Below are 19,488 nucleotides of genomic sequence, written 5' to 3'. Positions count from 1 at the left end.
GCTGCAGTGGACAGAACTGTCGCCTCAGCAAGGTTTGATTCTGGGCCGATTCGGGCTTCATATTTGGAGTTTGCACGTTTTTGACTTCAACCCAAAGACAGGATTGTATGAATGAATGTGTGTGTGCTTGCTTGCTTGCGTTTGTGTGTGTGTGTGTGTGTGTGTGTGTGTGTGTGTGTGTGTGTGTGTGTGTGTGTGTGTGTGTGTGTGTGTGTGTGTGTGTGTGTGTGTGTGTGTGTGTGTGTGTGTGTGTGTGTGTGTGTGTGTGTGTGTGTGTGTGTGTGTGTGTGTGTGTGTGTGTGTGTGTGCGCACTTGCTTGTTTGAGCAGTGATGGGCTGTTGACCTGTCCTTGGTGAACCGTTCGTCACCTGCTGTCAGCCGCGATCAGCTTCAGCGAGGCTGACTTTGATGAAGAGGGCAGAGAAGACGGATGGATGGATTAGGTAGCTACTTTTGTTTTTCGCTTTTGACGTACAAGTGTAACTTCCAGTAATAACTCTTATGGACCTTGTATGATAGAGGTAGACTCTTTAAGTTACTCTTTAAAAAAAATAAAAATAAAACAAAAATATTAGTCTGAAGTCTAGTGAGTCAGTGCAGCATCTACTGGTAGAAAATTACAACAGTGGCTTTCTTAGTCTGCTAACATGGCAACTGCAATATTTATTTTTTATTCCTGCACTTTAATCCCATCGGTATTTTAGTTTTTTTCTACTTCTCCCTAAATTTGAAGAAACATAATTTCAGAGTTACAGTGGAGGTAAAGAAGCAGTGTGCACACCGAAGCTCCAGAAGGCGATGAGTCAATAAGGTAATCAAGTCACATCAGTGAAGAGACTTTCTATTTGTTTTTAAATCTTCATAAATACAATCAGGTAGTTCCTCATTCGAAAGTATGAAAGACTGAATCACATGAATGAGCTGTAAATGAGCTGTTGTATTCATGCTGACAAATAGTTACAAATACCAATAGTTGTGTGTGTGCACGTGTGAACAGGATGTGTGTATGATTTCTCCATTTCAACATCTAATGAAAAAGATTCAAAATACTCAAAATTCATGCAAAATACCAAAATTATTTTGTCAGATTCTGTTTTTTACTTCGGTAAAGAAGTGGGGTACTTTGGCCACCTGTGAGTTATGATATATGCAGAAATATCTCATAGTGCCTTTTTAAGTGAAGAAATGCATTTTAGGTTTTCAAAAGTCTTTATGAAAAGTCCCTCAATATTTCCAACTTCACATTGATGTTGTGGCGCTTTGCGTTGTAATCTCACTTCAGGAAACCTTGTCTTCCTCTGTTGAGTTTGTCCTCTGGGCCGACTCCTGCTCCCCTCTACTATCCACAGATATGTAATTTATCAATATAATTAGTGCTTTATAGCTGTGTTATAGATGTGTGTTCCATATGTCTCTCTGCAATCCATTAAATGGTTTTTAGATGAATAAAGGAGTGTCTCAGGAAGGCCATTCAGCTAAAGCCTGGAGTCACATCAGGCATGGATCATCATCCACACTGGAAGAGGAGCAGCCGACTGACGTTCATCAAACGACCAACAGAGAAGACACCTGTAAGTAAACTTCAGTTTAATGACGCACAGTGGCCCACATGTCTATTAGATACCCTGAATGTTCTTCACACCTGCCAGAGTTGCCTCCCTGGTATTTTCAAAATGATGTCAGGAATGTGTGTATCTGCCTGTCGAGCTTCAAAACCTGTTTTGTAATAAAATCATCACGAGAAGCACTTAAAATTTGCAGATCAAAAACTTTAATTGAGGATGTTGTAGTTGGAGGTGAGTGTTATAAACAGACTGATGCAGAAATATTTCATAGCAACCTTTATTTTTGTCAAAGATCTTTTTTTTCCCCCTTCTTTCATTTGTGTTAGTTATAAATGGAAGTGCTTGTTTCGAGTAAGTGATATGACAATTTTCCTTAAATAAATATATACATGAAAAACAGAGTCATAGGATGCAAAAACCACGTGAGGCCCTCAGTGGTTTGTCTGGCTTTGTGACTGCAGTGCGCCACCTTGTGTTTGAACATAATAATTTTGGTTTTGAGCTGTTTTCACCTGAAAAGTGCTTCGGTTTCCGTGAGTATTTGTAAAGGATGATCCCTTTGTTTTACCTGTAAAGTGACACTTCTTGTCGGTAGTTGGTTTGAGCCGTAGCAGCCTGAAGGAACAACAACCTCTCCCCTCTCAGGCTGACAACACTACATCTCATTGAGAGTGAGCATGAAGAATTCAGCTTCTAAAGCTTCCCTGATTTTTTTTTTTTCCTTTTTGACAAACAAATGTAAACACAAAATAAAGAATGTATCTGGAGTTTCGATATAAAAGCATCTGCTTCAAAAACAGAACCGTGACTATATCGCTGCACCTTGAAGAGAAGCTCCTGCGTTTAAAGCACCAGGAGCAAACTAAGGCATGCAAGTACTTCGATGGTTGACTAAACACAAGCTGGCGACACGCGGGTAATGTGAGGTAAATATGACAATGTCTGATATTATATGGGCTTTATGAGAGGTTACAAATGAAAGAAACAAGTTCCGTTGTGTCGGGTAGAGATCATCGTTTCCTTCCTGGGTTAAGTCACGTTTTCTCCTCCGGATCGGAGAGAGATTTTAGAAGGGGGTGCTCTGGACCATCCCGTAGGCCTCATACAGGCTGTACAAAAGCTCCTCCTTCTCTTCTTTCGGCAGGAAGCTGGACTTTGCAGAGTTGATGTTCTGTAAAACACAAAAAAGCCAAAAGAGTTCATATCTAGATTGGACTTTAGATTCATGCTCCTACTTCCAGCCCGATGTCAGATTAAGACAATGCTATGCAGTGATGCGGCCTTATTTCAAATCAGGGCCACAGGCAACTCAGGATGATCTCATTGGTGCTAAATATTAAAAATCAATACAGTATTGTCAGGTTGTAATCAACAGTAGGTGGTGATAATACATGTAAGGTCAGTGGACATCCACAGTTTCACACCACAGAAGAAGACTGACATCCTTCATCAGGTATGATGCAGAAAATGAGAAACAAACTTGAATATAATTGAGGACAAAGTAAATGGCCAGACACACCTGGATTAATCAGTTCATCCTATCATGAAAGACAGGAAATAAAGGCACTGTCTGAACTTCAGGAAGTAATGGAGCTATGCATATAGCCCATTGAGTATTAAAAATATATATTTCCCTCCTTATGTCAACATTTGTTGAGCTAACATACAGTTTGTATACTTAATTTAACTGTTTCAGGGTCAAACTACCTGATTTAAAGTCAATGAATCTGAAAACCTGAAACCAGGAGAAAGTAGACCCTGTTAAGTTGCAGTGACCTGCAGCGGTGACCCCAGGCTAAAGGTTCAGATGAGGATGAGTCCGTTTGACTGCTCCTCTTGTTTAATCATAAGGTTTAGTTTATTGGCCGGAGGCCCTGGTCTCTTGTCAGATGCAGTTCATGAATGATTTTTGTCCCATCTACAGCCCACAGCCAGTTTCTGGAGCTCGGCTCTTCATAACAAACTGGAAATTGCTTCTACAAAGACATCATTGAACTGGAAGCTTTCAGTGGAGCCGCCCCTTATTGGTGGACGGGAAACATGAAAGTGGCTGCTGAGGCATTAACCTTGGAAATGGAGTCGTGTCAGCTAAAGTGAACAAAACAACTTAGACATGATAATGAACCGAAGGCAGAGACAGCTGTGAATGCTGGGATTGATGGGTTTGCTGGCAGCTGAGCTTCCCCTTGTGTCTTTGAATGCCGAGCTTACACAAAAGGAAGCAACGCAGTCCGGTGAAGGCGAGTGTTTGAACCCAGTTGAACAAAAGAATTCAAATCAGAAAAAGTGATCCATAATTTACGGCTCTGCAGCAGACGTGAGGAGAAACCTGCGACACGCTGCCGGTCTGCCGTCAGCTGCAATAAGACCCGGCTCCGGATTAGAGAGGAGGAAAACATTTTAGGACAATAATGTAACAACTGAGAAAAACAATAAAACTAACTTCAGACCTTTTTTTTCCCAGTTACTAGTTACTTTCTCTTTGAGTAACTCACCCTTCTTATAAATTCATTAGTGACTGTGATCCTCAGTGTAGTGGTGACTAGTTCTATTAATGAAGTTTATAAATGTTTATCTCCAGCATTGAGGCTCTAGAAGCACAAAAGCACTCCAACCATAACTAGCACACCGTGTCGTTACTATAAATTTGTCCTTCTCGTTGTCTGAATTGATTTTATTGCTCAGTGTGAATGGAGGCTGACATGTCAGTCCAGCTGTTGGTCTCTTTGGACTGAGGACGTGCTGCCATCATCCACCGCATCAGAGAGAACCCCGTACAACCAGACTTCAAACGATCCAAACCGCCGCTTTGAAATGCATCAATTATTAAAGAGGATTAAGGTTTCTCTGTGCCCTGCCAGCTCGTGTTGCTGCCTGTGTTTTCCTTTCAAGCTGCTTTTTTCACGTGAACCGCTGCTGTAATTATTTGTACATTTGATCTCACCACTCGTTTGAATTCCTCCTCGGAGAATCCCATCAAGTTCTGTGCTATACGGTAGTCGAGGTGCAGGGTTGAACTGAGGATTAGCGGGTCATCTGTATTCAGGGAGTAGTTCGCTTTGTCCTTCATGAACCTGCACCAATGAATGGAAAAATGAGCATCGGCTCATAATCAAAGTTATTAGAAAGCCTTTTTTTTCTCATATGTTACGCAGGATCAAGGAAACTCACGTGATGATGGGGTGTCTGGTAAAGTCTGGCTGGCAGGCACCTGTCAGCTTGCTGGAAACAGGACACATCTGCAATCAGAGGAGAACACCAAACTGAGTGACTTGCAGCTGGAGCAGAGGCCACTGGAGGGCAGTGTCGTCTTGTTCCAACAGGAACATTTTACTATGAAAGGATTGCTACAGTTCCACACAAGTACCTTTTGCCAGGTACCTCTGACAAAACCACTTAATATTCATCCCATGGTGCTTTCTACAGTATGTGGCACAGCCAAGAAATATCATCTATACCACAGCGTACAGCAGATGTGGTCAACTGGTGGCTTATCCCCATTTCTAGTACCTCTGCACCACTTTAAAAAATAAGTACATCTTTAGCCCCAGCTTGGGAATTACTGATATGGTACTGTATGAAAAACCAGAGTATATATAATGTAGATCTGTCAAATAAAATATGGTACTGGTGAAAATATTGCAGCGGACAGCAGGAGCGTCCAATCTGTGTTTAACTAAAGTGAAATAAACTTAGCTATAGGGATATGGATCAAAGGTATGTACTTGAGTTTCCAGGAGTATCTCCGGCAGAAGAGACATGATGTTTACACGATGGCCGTAACAAACTGATAAAACATTTTTATCCTACATTTTTATCTGTAATATAACGAACATAATCTGTGCAAAATGATCAACAGGACAAAGTACGTTAAATTGATTACATAACAGGCTTATCAATGCATATCTGCACTCTGAATACAGCAGCACCGTCTGACTGCTCGTTACCTCAAAATGCATGTTTTTCTCCCGCAGCTTTGTATAAAGGTCCCGGTCGTACAGAGTTCTGTAGCCGTGGCCGATACGTTCAGCTTTCAGCACGTCGACGGCCTGAAATATCACACAGGAGGTTACAAAAGGTCACAAACCACGGGAAAAAATAAAATGTCCAATCCAGCACACGTCAGCAGAGTTTGCAGGCTATTTCTAGCAGAACTGTTGTGGCTGAATTAGGTTACAAAGAGAGTAGTCGCTTTGCTTTTGCATGGACTGCAGAACGAGACTAGCTGGACTCGACATATTTTTAAGATTGCAACAAACCTCTGTTATGCTGAATTAACTCCATTGGCTGCAATGATAATTTTAAACACTTTTTTTTTTTTTTTTTGGAGCATCATTGTTTCTTATGAGATGACTTTGCTACTCGCTTCATAAGTGTCTGGAGTTACTGTTCAGCAGCCTACCTCCTTGACCACGGTCGCTGGGCCCACCTCTCCTGCGTGCACCGTCCTGTGGATCCCACAGCGCTCCGCTTCCTGTCAATGAAATCAGTCACCGAGCACATCAGCGAACAAACAACCCCGCACAACATCTGGCTTTCACATCAGCAATCCTGCTACGAGGGGCTGGACCACTTGGATGCAAAAGCTTTGTGTCAGAGGAGAAAAAACGTTTAATAAGCAGTTCAGCAGAATTGAAGTAAGGCCGCACAGTGGTGTAGTGGTTAGCAGTTTTGCCTCATAGCGAGAGGATTCCCGGTTGGAGTCTGGGTTCTGTTAATCTGCATGCTTTCAGTTTCAAAGTTTCCAAGGACTGAGTGAGTATATATGGGTTCTGGCCCCAGGAAGTCTTTAAGTACTTCACGTAACAACAATAATGAACAATTTAATACAAATGTCGTAGAAGACAAGTTCAAACTCCACGAGGAGGTCTCACTAGCTCAGTCGTCTCTTCATTTGACCATTCTCATTCCTGGAAACACAAAGCGGCGCTTGCTCAATCAGGGTTTACAGTACGGTATCAGGGCTAAGATGACCTTCAGTAACAGTGTGGACTCTGTTCCGTCACTTCCCCTAGTTGATAATAACTGAAGTACATTTACATTTTTTCTACTGACATGGATTCTGCTCAAAATATTTCCAGGACTGTAGGACTGCTTCATAGAAAGACCTTTCCAGTGTGAGTGGGAGTTGAGCTCACTCACAGTTCTGGCATAAAGAGATGGATGAATGGGTGGGAAAAGCAGCTTGTGTAGAAAATACACAGCAGAACAGTGCTTAATCGGCAATATAAACAAAACAGTTTTTTTTTCTCTCTGCATGTTAAGTGAGTTGTGAATAACGAACGCTTCATGCAGCCTCGCTCTTCTTCTACACGTGTTTGCAAATACTACACAAAACCCATGACATAACAGCTCATTAATTATTGACTATTGTCTTGGATTTCAACATCGCTGACACATGCTGAGGCATGCTGAGGCAGAGACGGTATGAGAGGAATTTCTTGCTCACACATTACTCCCCACACACTGTTCCAAGCTCATTTCACCAAAAAACCTGCCATGTTTACATTCTGCAGGTTGAATGACTGAGAGGAAACACATTAGGATGATGAATTTCTTTTTATAGTTCACCTTTGCACTGCTGCTCTATCATATTACCACAGATCGTATGGAGGCTAAACGTCCTTTAAAAAGCAACTCTGGCAAGGAGCTCTAACAACCAGAGGAGGGGAAGAGCCTTTAAACTGGCTGCATTACTAGAATATACTTATATTCATAAAATATAAAAACATCAAGTCCTAGTCGATGTCCAACTGTATTAATTCTCATTATAAAACATATATTGTGTAACACATAGCTAAAAACAATGATCCTTTCCCATGTAGTCAACATTTTCTGTCCCTTTGAAAGTGATAAATCACAAGTCAAACATCCAGCTCTACGGTGAATTAAGTGATTAATTTGTTTCATTCATCAAAGCCTGACAGGAAGAGGGGATTACTCACTGAGGTGTTATTTGAATTAATCAATAACTGCTGGCAGGAACTAAAACTGGAATTTTCCTCGTATTTACAGAGTCCAAAAGGAAATCAGTGTGGGAACTAATAAGACCCACACCGTGCTGTGAGTTCCAGATAAAGAAGCCGTCTATTCTCTGATGGTGTGTAAAAATACAGCCTGCTAACATATCGAAGCTGTTTCACACACACTCATTATGTTCAAACGATACTGAAGCCTGCACTTTTGAAAACAATGTATTTGTCAGAATGTAAGACTTATTTTTCTTCCTGGAAATAGGTGGGGTTGTCTTATATTCAGCTTTTGGAGCTCAGCTGAGTTTTTCATCAAAACGGTACTGGGGCCTCAGAAAGAAGAGGAATCTGCTGGATTCTCTGCCTCTCTTGTCATAAACTAAAATCTCCCCCCTCACTATTTGACTCGAACATCGCTCTAAATATATAGGAATAAGAGATTAATATTCATACGTTGATCTGAAGCCGCTCACCTCGTAGGCCTTCCTGTGCTCTGGATAGGCTTCACAGTTCAGTGACTCATCGCCGGCCAGATCGATGGCAACCACTCCCTCATGCTGATATTTCTTGCATAGTGCAGCAACCTCCATGGACCAGCCTGGATGGCATTCAAATGCACGTGCGTTAGTACACATCTTCAAAACACATGCACATTTTGCAAAAATGAAATACGATGCAACATTAAACATCAATAAAAAAATTCATCTGCAGCTCCAAAGCTTTGACAACCCCAAGACAACAGTAATCCACAGGCACTGGAACTCTAATTATTGAGTCCTGAGATTCATGTAACACAACTTTCAAGTCTGTCAAGTAAAAAAATAATCCACTGATATGTACTGACTGACTTAACTTAATAAAGGTGGTTTATATAACATTTAGATGAGTGCTTAACTAAATGTTTCTTGTCTTTAGTTTCATATTTAATGCCCAATTTAATCTGAAACCTTCTCTAAAAAACCTGGCCAAACAATGCATGAACCTTATGTTTTATTGAGAACAATGTGCATATGTTTAACTCTGCAATAAAATATGGCAACCAGGGATTCCAAATGATAAAACAACTTGTCTGCACAGTTATTCTGACGTTTTTATGGTTTGTTTTTGTTATAAAACATGAACTAGTCCTGCTTATGCTTACAGTCCCCTCTGATAGAAATCAGCACTCATATGAAGGGACTGTGCTGCATGTTTTATGACAGACGTAGTGGAAAGTCCATATTGGCAGTTATGAATTGTCCTTGGCTGTTACACAGGAAACAGCTGCATGAATGGAGCACAGCAGATTTTTACCACTGCTGCAGCTACTCATGTTAGCGCAGTTATTGTCAGGAGTTCTGGTTTAAGGTACAACCTATAGGTTTAATTTGTTCAAAATACTACAGAACACCTGAATGATGATCAACAAGATGTGAAGAAACCAATTTATGAAATGTGCGGTGGAGGTGTGTAACTAAGTTAAGCACTAGCTCTTGTTCATGCAGTCCTGGGATATCGGTTAAAGCCACCGTTACACTGACAGCAAAATGTTAAGAACAGAAAACAGACTACAGTTACACGCACCACAGTGGTCTAATTTCAACCTTGAATACCACAGCTTTAGAAACTGCATACAGTGTGCTGCACGTCTGTATCTGATGCCCATTCTTAACTGATGAAATGCTTTACATTAGAAATAAAATGTAATCCAGTTTTAACTGTAATCCAGTGACGGCTCACGCCATGCTTGAAAAATCACTAATTAAGACTATTATACTGTGACCATTCATGCAGATTTATCATTTATCCCCTATCTGTATCCACGCGCAATGTGAATTTGTCATTCTATATTTTTTTCTGTGCAGCTCCTGGATATTATCTACTAAGAATAATGCAGGCGGAAAGCTTTGAGACAGGACAGACAACAGAACATTAAGGAGCCTTATCTCACAAGGTGGTTTTGGCAGACAGGAGCGTGAGCAGTTCATTACTTGGCATGTGGCGCATGCAGCATAGAATGGACCTGGCTTTGATATTGAAGGCCTTCTCGCCCTCCCTGAGGCCCTCGTTAACCAGGTGCACCACCTCGTCTGGGCTCAAGTCGCCTCTGTGCAAAGAGGAAAAAAACAACAACACAAAAAACAGAAAATTTGGAAATCTTTGGAATCCTCAGCAGAATGTCGATCATATTTTATTCACTCACTCCTGCTGGTTCCATGGAATAGGCTTCACTTTCGTGTTGGCGAGGAGATGCGGGCTGTATCTGACTTCAACATAAATCACTTTCTCCTTGGCTTTGTCTTCCACAAACTCGTAGGCTATCCTCTTTATGGCTTCTCTGTCCCCCCTGAAAAAATAACAGACAGGATTATAAACAACTTTTCATAAGCTCTGATAAACTTATGCCAGTGATAACAAATTAAATCATGAGCAAAAAATGAGGTAATCCATCATCTGAACAGCAATGGCTGCATGACCCGTGGAAAGAACTTAGATGGACATAAAGATATGCTTCAAAACATCCAAAATAAACATTTTCCTCTCATAATTAATGATGGCAATGGTCACAATTGAGCTGAGGACCACATGAGTAGTACAAAAATGCACTTGTACTGCTGAAAACAGTTCCTCTCATTATAAATCCACAGACCCATAACTGCAAACAGCAGGTCAGGAGTGTTTCTGATAGGAGAGCAATGGAGGCCGTGCTCCCAAAAGAACCCCGAAGGCTTTGGCATCTATTATTGTTTCTTACTGAGAAAGTTAAGTTGTTAAAATTGTGCATGAAAATCCTTTGCTTGAATTAATTCTCCAGGTCTTATGGTGTCTTGTGAGATGTGTGGGACTTTCTCTGTTTTTCTCTGAGTTTTCTCCGGCAACAATTCAAACCAGCAGAAGATTATTAAATTGATAGAATTCTAAAGTGATTCCTTTCTTCTCCTCTGAAGCTTTGAACCAAAATTAAAAGCAAAACACTTGGAAAGTCCAAAGTGTTCAGAAAACAGTTTTTATGGAGAGCAGATGGAGCAAGAACATTTTCAGCTAAACAATGAGAAAAATAAATAAATCTTTGATTCTCACTACGCACAAATTGATTCCTGATATCAGAAAACCCATCTGCTTTTAGACTCCTCAGATAAATCCATGCTTAGAAACTTGTGTGTCCGGTCATTTTCTAATATTAAGTTCTATATCTGGGCTTTCCACTAACATATCATATCAGAGTGGCTGGAGCGTTTTCTAAATTCCAAGGAGTCTTCCCATGTCGATGCTTGGCACGGTCACTCTCTATCTCTAATCAGCATGATCACTAATGAGAGATGATTGCTTTCACATGGAATTAAAAATAACCCATTTGTCAAGAACATATTTCAAATTTAGGAGAGAATTCAGTTAATCGTGGAGAACTCCCATCAACTGTGTGTCACATTATTCCACAGCTTTCCCTCCCGGTTTAGGTTCCAAAATATTCTGACTTTTGTTTGATGAAGGAACTAAAATTGCAGACGATTTTCAAGAGGCAGGTAATTTATTAACAGTTCAACAGCCCCAAGCTAAGATGTGGGAGACAGATCGAGGTGCTGATCTGGGCGAGGCGGCCTGGTCCAGGGTTGTGGGAGAGGTTGGTAAGTCGTTTTTTTAGTGCAACAGGATATTGGCGAGCCAGTACAGGACACTTTAAAGGCACTCCTGAGTTTCTCAATACGTTGTATTCTGGGTTTTCCCCCTTTGTACCAAGAGCAGGATCTGGAGCTACACACATCAGTCACAGAAGAAACCAATGCAGTCTCGACACTAACATCCAAACCGTCTCTCTTCAACGTGGCAGCGGGAGGCTTTTCTTTCTCAAATGGCTAACATACATTTTTAAACAAACTTTCTGTTCTAGCAAAAGGATGTGTTCTTTATCGGTGGCACAGGGAGATTTTTAAGGTTCTGTCAGTTGGAGGGTTTAAGTTCAAAACCGCAAGGAGATGAAGAGCTGTTTGAAAAGTTGTGGCCGTCGTTCCTAAATCCCCTCCCGAGTGACACAGCAGATCTGTTACGCAAAGGGGGTTTTGATAAATAGACTGTGAACGTCCCTCCCACTGTTTCCACACAACACAGACTGCACTGACCGGTTTATGAAGCTTCTGAAGGCATTTTTATACAGAGAACCTTTGAATGAACTCACTGTTGGACATCGTATGTGTTTTATTGCTTTCGTCTTATTCTGTCACATTTTGTGTTTACGAGAAAAGTGCTGTGTAAATAAAATGTACTCACTTCTAAATTGTACCATAAAACTTTGAAGTTGTTGAGTCTAGAGACGTCACTGGCAAATAGCATTTGTGTGTGTGTGTGTGTGTGTGTGTGTGTGTGTGTGTGTGTGTGTGTGTGTGTGTGTGTGTGTGTGTGTGTGTTCTCGTATTTCTATCCTTGTTGGGGCCAAATGTCCCCACAAGGATAGCAAAACGTGGAACGACGTGCCTTGTGGGGACCTTTTTCCGGTCCTAAGTAGGAGAAACAGTGTTTTCTTGACCATGTTGTTGTTACTGAAAAAAGTAAAAGTGCAAAAACATTTCTTTAGGGTTAGGCTTTGTTGTGGTGTGGGTTAGGGTTAGGGTAAGGGTCAGGGTGAGGGGCTAGACATGAATGGGAGTCAATGGAAGGTCCCCACAAGGATAGAAATACGAGACTGTGCGTGTGTGTGTGTGTGTGTGTGTGTGTGTACATGATCATAAATCCATAGTTTGTTGGATGTCAAAATAATTTGCCTGCTTTTCCAATTCCTGCCAGATTTGAAAAGTTCCTATAAATAATCATTTAAAATTTATTTAAAAGGGAAATCTTAAGCAGAATGTTCTTTAATTTCCATCAGTTATGCAGGTTATTTTATTGTGCCATTTATTTGTGCATTCCCAATGAAGGTCATGTTGGTTTTCATCACCATAGCTTCTAGACGATTTTTAAACTATTAAATACAGAGTAACAGAGTTACGTGAATCCAGTCATTACAGAGTTGCTCAGGATTTTCACAAGACGACTGTATGCTGTACATTTGTAGCACGAGCTTCTCTGCTTCGTCACAAACGTCTGATGTTGAAAGTGGAAGTTAAAGGATGAATGGAGCGCAGAGTGAATCACTGCTGACGCTGCCGCTGAGACCTTAGGTGGCCGAGAGGTCAGAGCGTGGACATCGGATCAGGAGCTCGCTGGTTCAAATCTCACAGCTGACATGTCAACACTGTGGGTCCCTGAGCAAGACCTTTGACCCCCACCAGCACCCAATAAGGCTGCAGCTTTGCACCCTAGAAATAGAAGAGTCAATGTGGAAAAAAGGAATCCTCCCATTGAGTATGATTAATAAATTTGCATCTCTGATTCCAAAATGACAGCTGTGGCCAGTTCACCTTGTTTTCTGAAGGTGCACATGTTATTACTGTCATTGATAACAATAATTAACTATGAAATAAAAACAAACTATAAAACACAATGACTGTGATTTAGGAAGTCTGGGATGTATTGATGCAACAGTTTCTCCTAAACTTGTCACATTCTGCTGCTTCGGTGTGGATAACTATTTTGATTCTTCCTATTAGAGAATAAAACAAGAAACGAGACAGTCTGGAGAATGGAAAGAGAGGGGGTTTACTTTCCTGTTCATATTAGAGAAATAAGCAAAATGTCATTAAAGACTGAATCCAGTAAACTGCAGACACCTGAACAAGTCTACTTTCCACCTCTGATGTTGACCAACATGGTTTTCACAGATGTTGTAAATTCCAAATGTTACATTGTGTGCATGTCCAGACATGGCCTGTGTGCAAACATGTATCTGCAAATCCAGGTGACTCAGTACTTCTGCTGATGTAGAATGTGAGTCACACATCTTTTATGCAAAAAACACTGACGGCACCAGAGGATGAAATTGTGCTTCAAAAATGTAACTACACTTCAATGTGAAAAAATAAAATAAAATAATGAAAATATTGCAATCATAATCCAAAAGAAAATTATTTTTCTGTTCAAATACTATTACCAATTCTGTATTTAAGAATGAAGAAATCATGAAATGCAGGACTGAAAAGAAAGAAAAGCAACACTGACTGGAAATGTGAATCACTTTTCCACCCATTCATGTATTAACAGTGATCATTTTGAGTGACGCTCAATATATTCCTGAATTTCAGTCACAGATTGAAGTGAAAAATACAACTGAATGTATGTCCCCATTAATGCTGGAAAACCCACTCTGTGATCCTGGTGAGGCGCGTTTCCTCTCATTTGCTGGGATTCAGCTGCACGATCACACCACAAAGAGCATCACAAAGGCAGTGAATGCTCATCACCACGCAGGCCTGAAAGCCCGTTGTTCTGCACTGTCGTCTCGTTCTGTCAACAATCCCGCATTAGCTGAACTCTGCTAGCAAGTTCCTCATGCAGCTGAAGCCGCGCTCCACACAATTCTTTCAAGAGCCCCGATACAGAAGAGTCCATTGAGCCGCCACAGACCGGCATTGTTGAAGCCTTTTACGGCCATTGAGTATGTGAAAGACTGTATTTGGTCTTTTCAAAACAGTTCACCCTCGTGAATGAGGACTAAATATAAGACAGTGTGACACCGGAAAGGATGTCTGAAAAACTTTATGCCGCTCGTTGCTAAGGTGACACTTGATCTCAGTAATGATGTGTCCCCCGCTCTGCATGTCCGGCATTCAAATTCGGCCCCCCTTCTGTTGTGGCGCGGAGTCACATTGCATAATCCTGCTGAGTCTTACATCCCAATGCCATCAATCAAACGCCGTGGCACACACCCTGAGTTTTAATAGGCCCTGAAGGCATCACGACTGCAGTAACGCGCGATAACAAACTCGGCGGCTGGACCTTGACCACGACTGTAAACATTTCTCTGATTCTAATGAGGCGGACACCCAATATAAATAAGTCCGATCTCATTCTTTGCACTGCTTGTCACTGGCTCAGCACAAGGTGATTGTGAAAGCGAATCATTTCAAGTGACAAGTCAGCACTTACGCTATGACGTGCATGTACTCATTAAACTTGCTCAGGAACACAGTGAGGGTGGCAGGCTCCTCAAGACATATCCTCCTGGTCATGCCCTCGGCGGTTTGTGCTGGCAGATTGATGCCGCGTCTCCTGGATGGATAAGAGTAGGAAAAAAAGAAAATGGAAGAAAATGAAAGCACCATCATTCACAATTATACACTGCAAAGGCAATGAAGTGCATTGTATGGCAAACTGCCTCACTTCTCCAGCAACAGTTTATTATATTTTGCTTCCATGTTATATCAAAGAAAATCAAAAACATTTTTAATACAATATGAAAAAATGCAGATTATCTCCAATATTGACTGCAAATTGTTGTGAACTCGGGAAAAACAGTCACTTTTCTTTCATTAAATTGTAATCATTGTGCTCTGATATCACAGCACAGCTTCAGAGGTTGAGTGAATCTCGACGGGTCACAAAAGTTGATCTGCACTGTACAAGACGGGGTGACATAATGTTATGGCTGATTTATATGTGTGATAATGACTCAGTTTGCTATCGCTCTCTGTCATTTTTACTGACTTGAACTCTGATTACTGCTAACTGTTAACTTTAGCATTAGCTGAAGTTGATATTTCAGCAATCTCTATTTCATATATAAATGTTGTGTTGCTTTCTCAGCAGGGATCAATCAAAATTTGACCAGGTTAAGATGTTTTTATTAACATATAACCAAATACAAAAACACAACTTAAAGATCCTCTAAATGTTGCTCCATCGTCAAATTAACAGTTTGAATAAACATTTATTGGCAGTGACAGTTTTTGAAAGATTGATCTTGAAGCACTCGTAATGTTAAAAGGTGCTGAACATATTTGTTTTTTTAAATTCTGATGACTTAGCCTCTGGTTGAAAAATTCATGGGGAAAGCTAAATCTAAAAAAGTATTTTAAGATACCACATTTTAAAGAAAGTTTCTCTGTTTAATGAAAATAAAAGTTTTTATTGATTTACAGACTCATAAGGTTGCTGTAAAACTTCATTTCCTATTCAGGAGCACACTTAATCAACTCAACCAGTAATGTTTTTCAAAAGAACAATACTATCTTTTCATATAAATTTGAATATTTGCATTTGAATCTAAAACAATTCCAATTGAATTGGGATCAATATTAAAAAAAAAAAAAAGATGAAATAATAAGTTGACTTACTTTGCAATATCAACAATAGTTTGGACTCTGATGGCTCCGTCAAGGTGCACATGTAGTTCAACCTGAGGGTCAGAAATGTTGTTCAGGATTTGAAAACATACTTTTGCAAGTCTTTGCTAAGAGGAGAGAGAAGAAGGTCAGTTTCAGAACACGGAACAGAAACCGAGCAGCGGTCGTGGTGCTGCAGTTTAATGTTGTGGCTGCAGACTGTGGTGAATGCAGCGCAGCACGCATGACTGGGCAGTGAGCGGAGAGACGCTGCCAGAGGACGGTCGCCGAAGAAACGGCGCCCTGGCTTCCCTTCGGCTGCTGAGAGCTGTGATTTATCTGAGCAGATGAAACTCATGAATCTCTCTGTCCCTCCCTCAGCAGCTGACGTCTCAGTCATCTCAGGGAGGTTCAAATTAAAATTCTGTCCTGTTTTGAAAAGTCTGCGAGAAGAACTGAGGAAAATCACAGTTAAAGACTCAAAATGGCACTAGATAAAGACAACGTACTGCATTACAAGGACAAAGTCTGACAAATTCTACTAAATGTTGACTGTCGAATAGACCTATTCACAATTTTCAGAATGAAATCCCCATCAAGAGTGTTCCAGCTGAGCTGTTCTGAGCTGCTTTCATCCTCTATTGCAAAACACAGTTTCTGTGGGCCAAAGTCTGCTTATGCTACAATTTTTTGTTTTGAAAGAAACCAGAATGCTTCCAGTTTTTTTTTTTTTCCATGTGTTGTGTCCAAAATCCAGCCCCTGCAGATTCTGTAGCCCTCCCTGGTAATGGGACGGATTACTGAGAATCGACCGCTTTTGTCAGTCCTCCCTGACTTGTCGACCAGCTTCATGATGAAGACAGAGACTATAAGCAGCAGTAATTGAGACCAGGGCCAGACCCTCTAATCCAATGACAGAAACCAGCTGGAGAACACAAACTAGACGCTTCTTCACCACGAGAATCAATCACAAGGCCAGAGTGTCCTCGTAGTATGAAGCCTTCTCTGAAAAGGCCGACGTGCTACTGATGCTAGTCGAGAGGGAACAGCTGGTTAAACCATCTGAACGTTCAGGAAGTTCTACCCTGCTTTTTCCAGCGTATGCGGCAGTTCCTGTCGTACATTGTGTTATCTTACATAAGTCACAGGAGCCTGGAATGTTTAGATCTTTGCAGAGTACCAAATTCACTCCCTGATTTCTGTTGAAGCTGAATATTTTTATCGGCAGCAGCAGTCGGTACAGGAAGAGGGAAAAACGAGGGGAAGCTGTAATAAAAAAAGGATACAAATAATATAAATCTTACTGAAACAATTTTTTGGAGCTTTATTATGTCATGTTTTAGAAAAGATGAATATCCCCAATCATTATCTTCATATATAATGCTTTTGTGTTGCTGCTCAGAGAGTGTGAAACACCTGAGCATCGAAATCAAAAAAGAAAATCACTTCTCACTAAAGTGTAAAGAGAGGGGACAGCTCCACTGAACCACAAGTGACTGAAGCCAAAATTAATGCTATCAATGCTATCATGTAAAGCCTCAAAGTAAATTTATGTCAAGTGACATAAACACACCAACCTGGATTTCAGCTGACTCACCAGGACATTTACAGTTCTGTCATTATGTAATCCTTTTGTTTATCATTACGATAATAGTGCTGTGATTACTGGTGACCCAGGCAGTAACTGAGCACCGCTGGAAGACGCTGAAAGTGATATTTCTACGATAGCCACGATCACTCGGCGGGTAGCCGCCTGTCGCAGGACTGAATGTGTACATTAGTGACTGCCTGTCTGTTTGCCTCCTAATGGACTGTTGACCTGTGTGAGGGCTTCCTGCTCTTCTGTTACCTAGGACAGGATCAGCTTCAACACCCATGAGCGGACATGAATAGACACTTCCTCGAATTAATTTATAAAATAAACTTTTATGTCATTCCATCTTTATTTTACTTATAATGCTGATTAAGGCAAACTGGACAAAACTTAGAAAAAAGTCTTAATTCATCTGCCTGTTTCCCAAAATTCTGACATATTACATCAAACAATGAACTTTCTGAGCATCAAAACGAGTGGAGCCATGCTGACACAAGCTATTATCACATTTTCTAATAAGCCTTCCAGAACTGGGAAGCAATATCAGCTCCTGAAGAGAAGAGGCTGAACTTCTGGAGGTTGGTGCAGGAGATAATGGCCCCATTAGTGCTATCAGTTCTACCATGGCATATTAATATATAATGGTTATCTGCACCCCCCTCCCAGAGGTCTCTCCTTTTACAGTTATCTCTCTCGCTCACACACGTGCTCCCACAGTATGTCGTAACCGAAGTCTCATTTATCTCCCTCTGTGTGACTCTCGGTTTCTCTGCCACCGAGAGGTTAACTTCCTGTCTCCTTATCAGCCTCTGCTCAGAGCAAGTATGTTCAGTCAGCAGCAAAAAATTCAAAGGGCACTTAGGAGTTTATGTGTTCTTATCGAACCATCTTTATTTTGAATTTATAGCTTCAATATGCCTACAGTTTGCCTCTAATGCCTCTGACAGCCCCTTCAACTAGTAACACTGATGTGGAAATGGGGGGTTCATGGTTCCCTCTTGCAGTGGGATATCCTCTGTTACACAAGGGGATGCCCTCAATAACACACCGGGAGTTAATTACAACCAGAGTTCAAGTTCAGATGTGATGCTTTTATTTAAGCCTGTAGCACACCGAGAGAAAAAAGAGTCTCATTCAAATAACATGGCAACATGTTCACCTGAAGGCACAGAGTCATAGACACCCCTAGTTCCAAAGGAAAAAAAAAACAAAAAAAAAACACTGCTTCACAAAGGAAGGAAAATAGATGTTACAATTTCAACTGTGCTTCCGCGTTTGAGCAAAATAAATAAATGAAGCAATAGAGGAGGGAAAGTGTCAAATGTCCAACATATCATTTAGTCAATTTTTTTAATATAGTTTTTGTCATTTTTGTTGTCGTGAAGAGTCTGTTAACATCACGTTTACGCACTCGTGCCGTGCGTAAAACCACACACACACACACACAAAAACAACAACAACAAAAAAAAAACGCGGTGAATAATTGACGTCTTCTTCTTATAAATAATTAAATCCCACGGTGCCAGTTTGTCACCCACCTTCGGCTTGTCGAAGACCACCTGTTCGGCCATCGCGGAGAGTCTGCGGCTGCTGCTGAGTGTGAGGGAGGCGCGCGCGCGGAGCGGGACTGCAGAGCGGACGGACCGCCGCCGGTCGGGACCGTTATATGCGCGCTGCGGGGGACACGCCTTTCTGGGTTTTACGGCAGAAGAGCCAGGAGGCCGGCTGCTCCCGCACGGTGCTCGGGAAGGTGGTCACCGTGTGCGTTAACACACGCACGGGGCGCGGTGGCGGTGTGGCTGGACGGATTAGACGTCCCGGTATGGCAGCAGCTTTGCGCCCATGTGATGAGAGCTTTCCTCCGCTAATTAATATGTCAAACCGCCTTACGAAACAAACGCAAGTGCTGATGGGGCTGTGCATGCGCCAGAAGACACGATTTCACTTTTTGTTTGTTTTTGTTGTTTTGAATCAATGTGATTTTTGCAATGAATTATTATTACACTCATATCCGAAAATAACAGGTGGTTCAAGTTCAAGGGACACTCCCTCACCCCCACCCCTAATCCAGTTGTGAACAACTGAAGAAACCATCTTCAGAATTATTGTCTCATATGCAAAACCAGCCCTTTGTGAAGTGACTGAAGTTCAGCTTACTGGGAATACCTGCAAGTTCAGAAAAGCA

General features: G+C 41.3%; 1 protein-coding gene across 1 annotated transcript; it reads right to left on the bottom strand.

Annotated features, from left to right (window-relative positions):
• Positions 1-1,881: 1,881 nt before the first annotated feature.
• On the bottom strand, positions 1,882-18,975 carry ada (adenosine deaminase). Its single transcript, XM_030119724.1, has 11 exons — positions 18,842-18,975; positions 15,722-15,783; positions 14,535-14,657; positions 9,721-9,864; positions 9,509-9,624; positions 8,012-8,136; positions 5,969-6,040; positions 5,514-5,615; positions 4,738-4,805; positions 4,511-4,640; positions 1,882-2,737 (listed from the first exon to the last, which is right to left on the bottom strand). The coding sequence occupies exons 1-11, from the start codon at positions 18,872-18,874 to the stop codon at positions 2,633-2,635; spliced, it is 1,080 nt and encodes a 359-aa protein (XP_029975584.1). The 5' UTR covers positions 18,875-18,975; the 3' UTR covers positions 1,882-2,632.
• Between the last annotated feature and the right edge of the window lie 513 nt (positions 18,976-19,488).

The sequence above is a fragment of the Salarias fasciatus genome, chromosome 20 (assembly GCF_902148845.1).
Source record: "Salarias fasciatus chromosome 20, fSalaFa1.1, whole genome shotgun sequence".
Lineage (NCBI taxonomy): Eukaryota > Metazoa > Chordata > Actinopteri > Blenniiformes > Blenniidae > Salarias > Salarias fasciatus.
This window is presented reverse-complemented; position numbering and strand designations above follow the sequence as displayed.

What these genes read in the sequence shown, in the direction of transcription:
- ada (XM_030119724.1), bottom strand. Translation starts at nt 18,874, where the DNA reads ATGGCCGAACAGGTGGTCTTCGACAAGCCGAAG. An exon ending in GAGTACATGCACGTCATAGC is followed by an intron (nt 9,865 to 14,534) that starts GTAAGTGCTGAC and finishes TTATTTTTTCAG; the next exon opens with GGGGGACAGAGAAGCCATAA. An exon ending in AGGAGGAATTCAAACGAGTG is followed by an intron (nt 2,738 to 4,510) that starts GTGAGATCAAAT and finishes TGTGTTTTACAG; the next exon opens with AACATCAACTCTGCAAAGTC.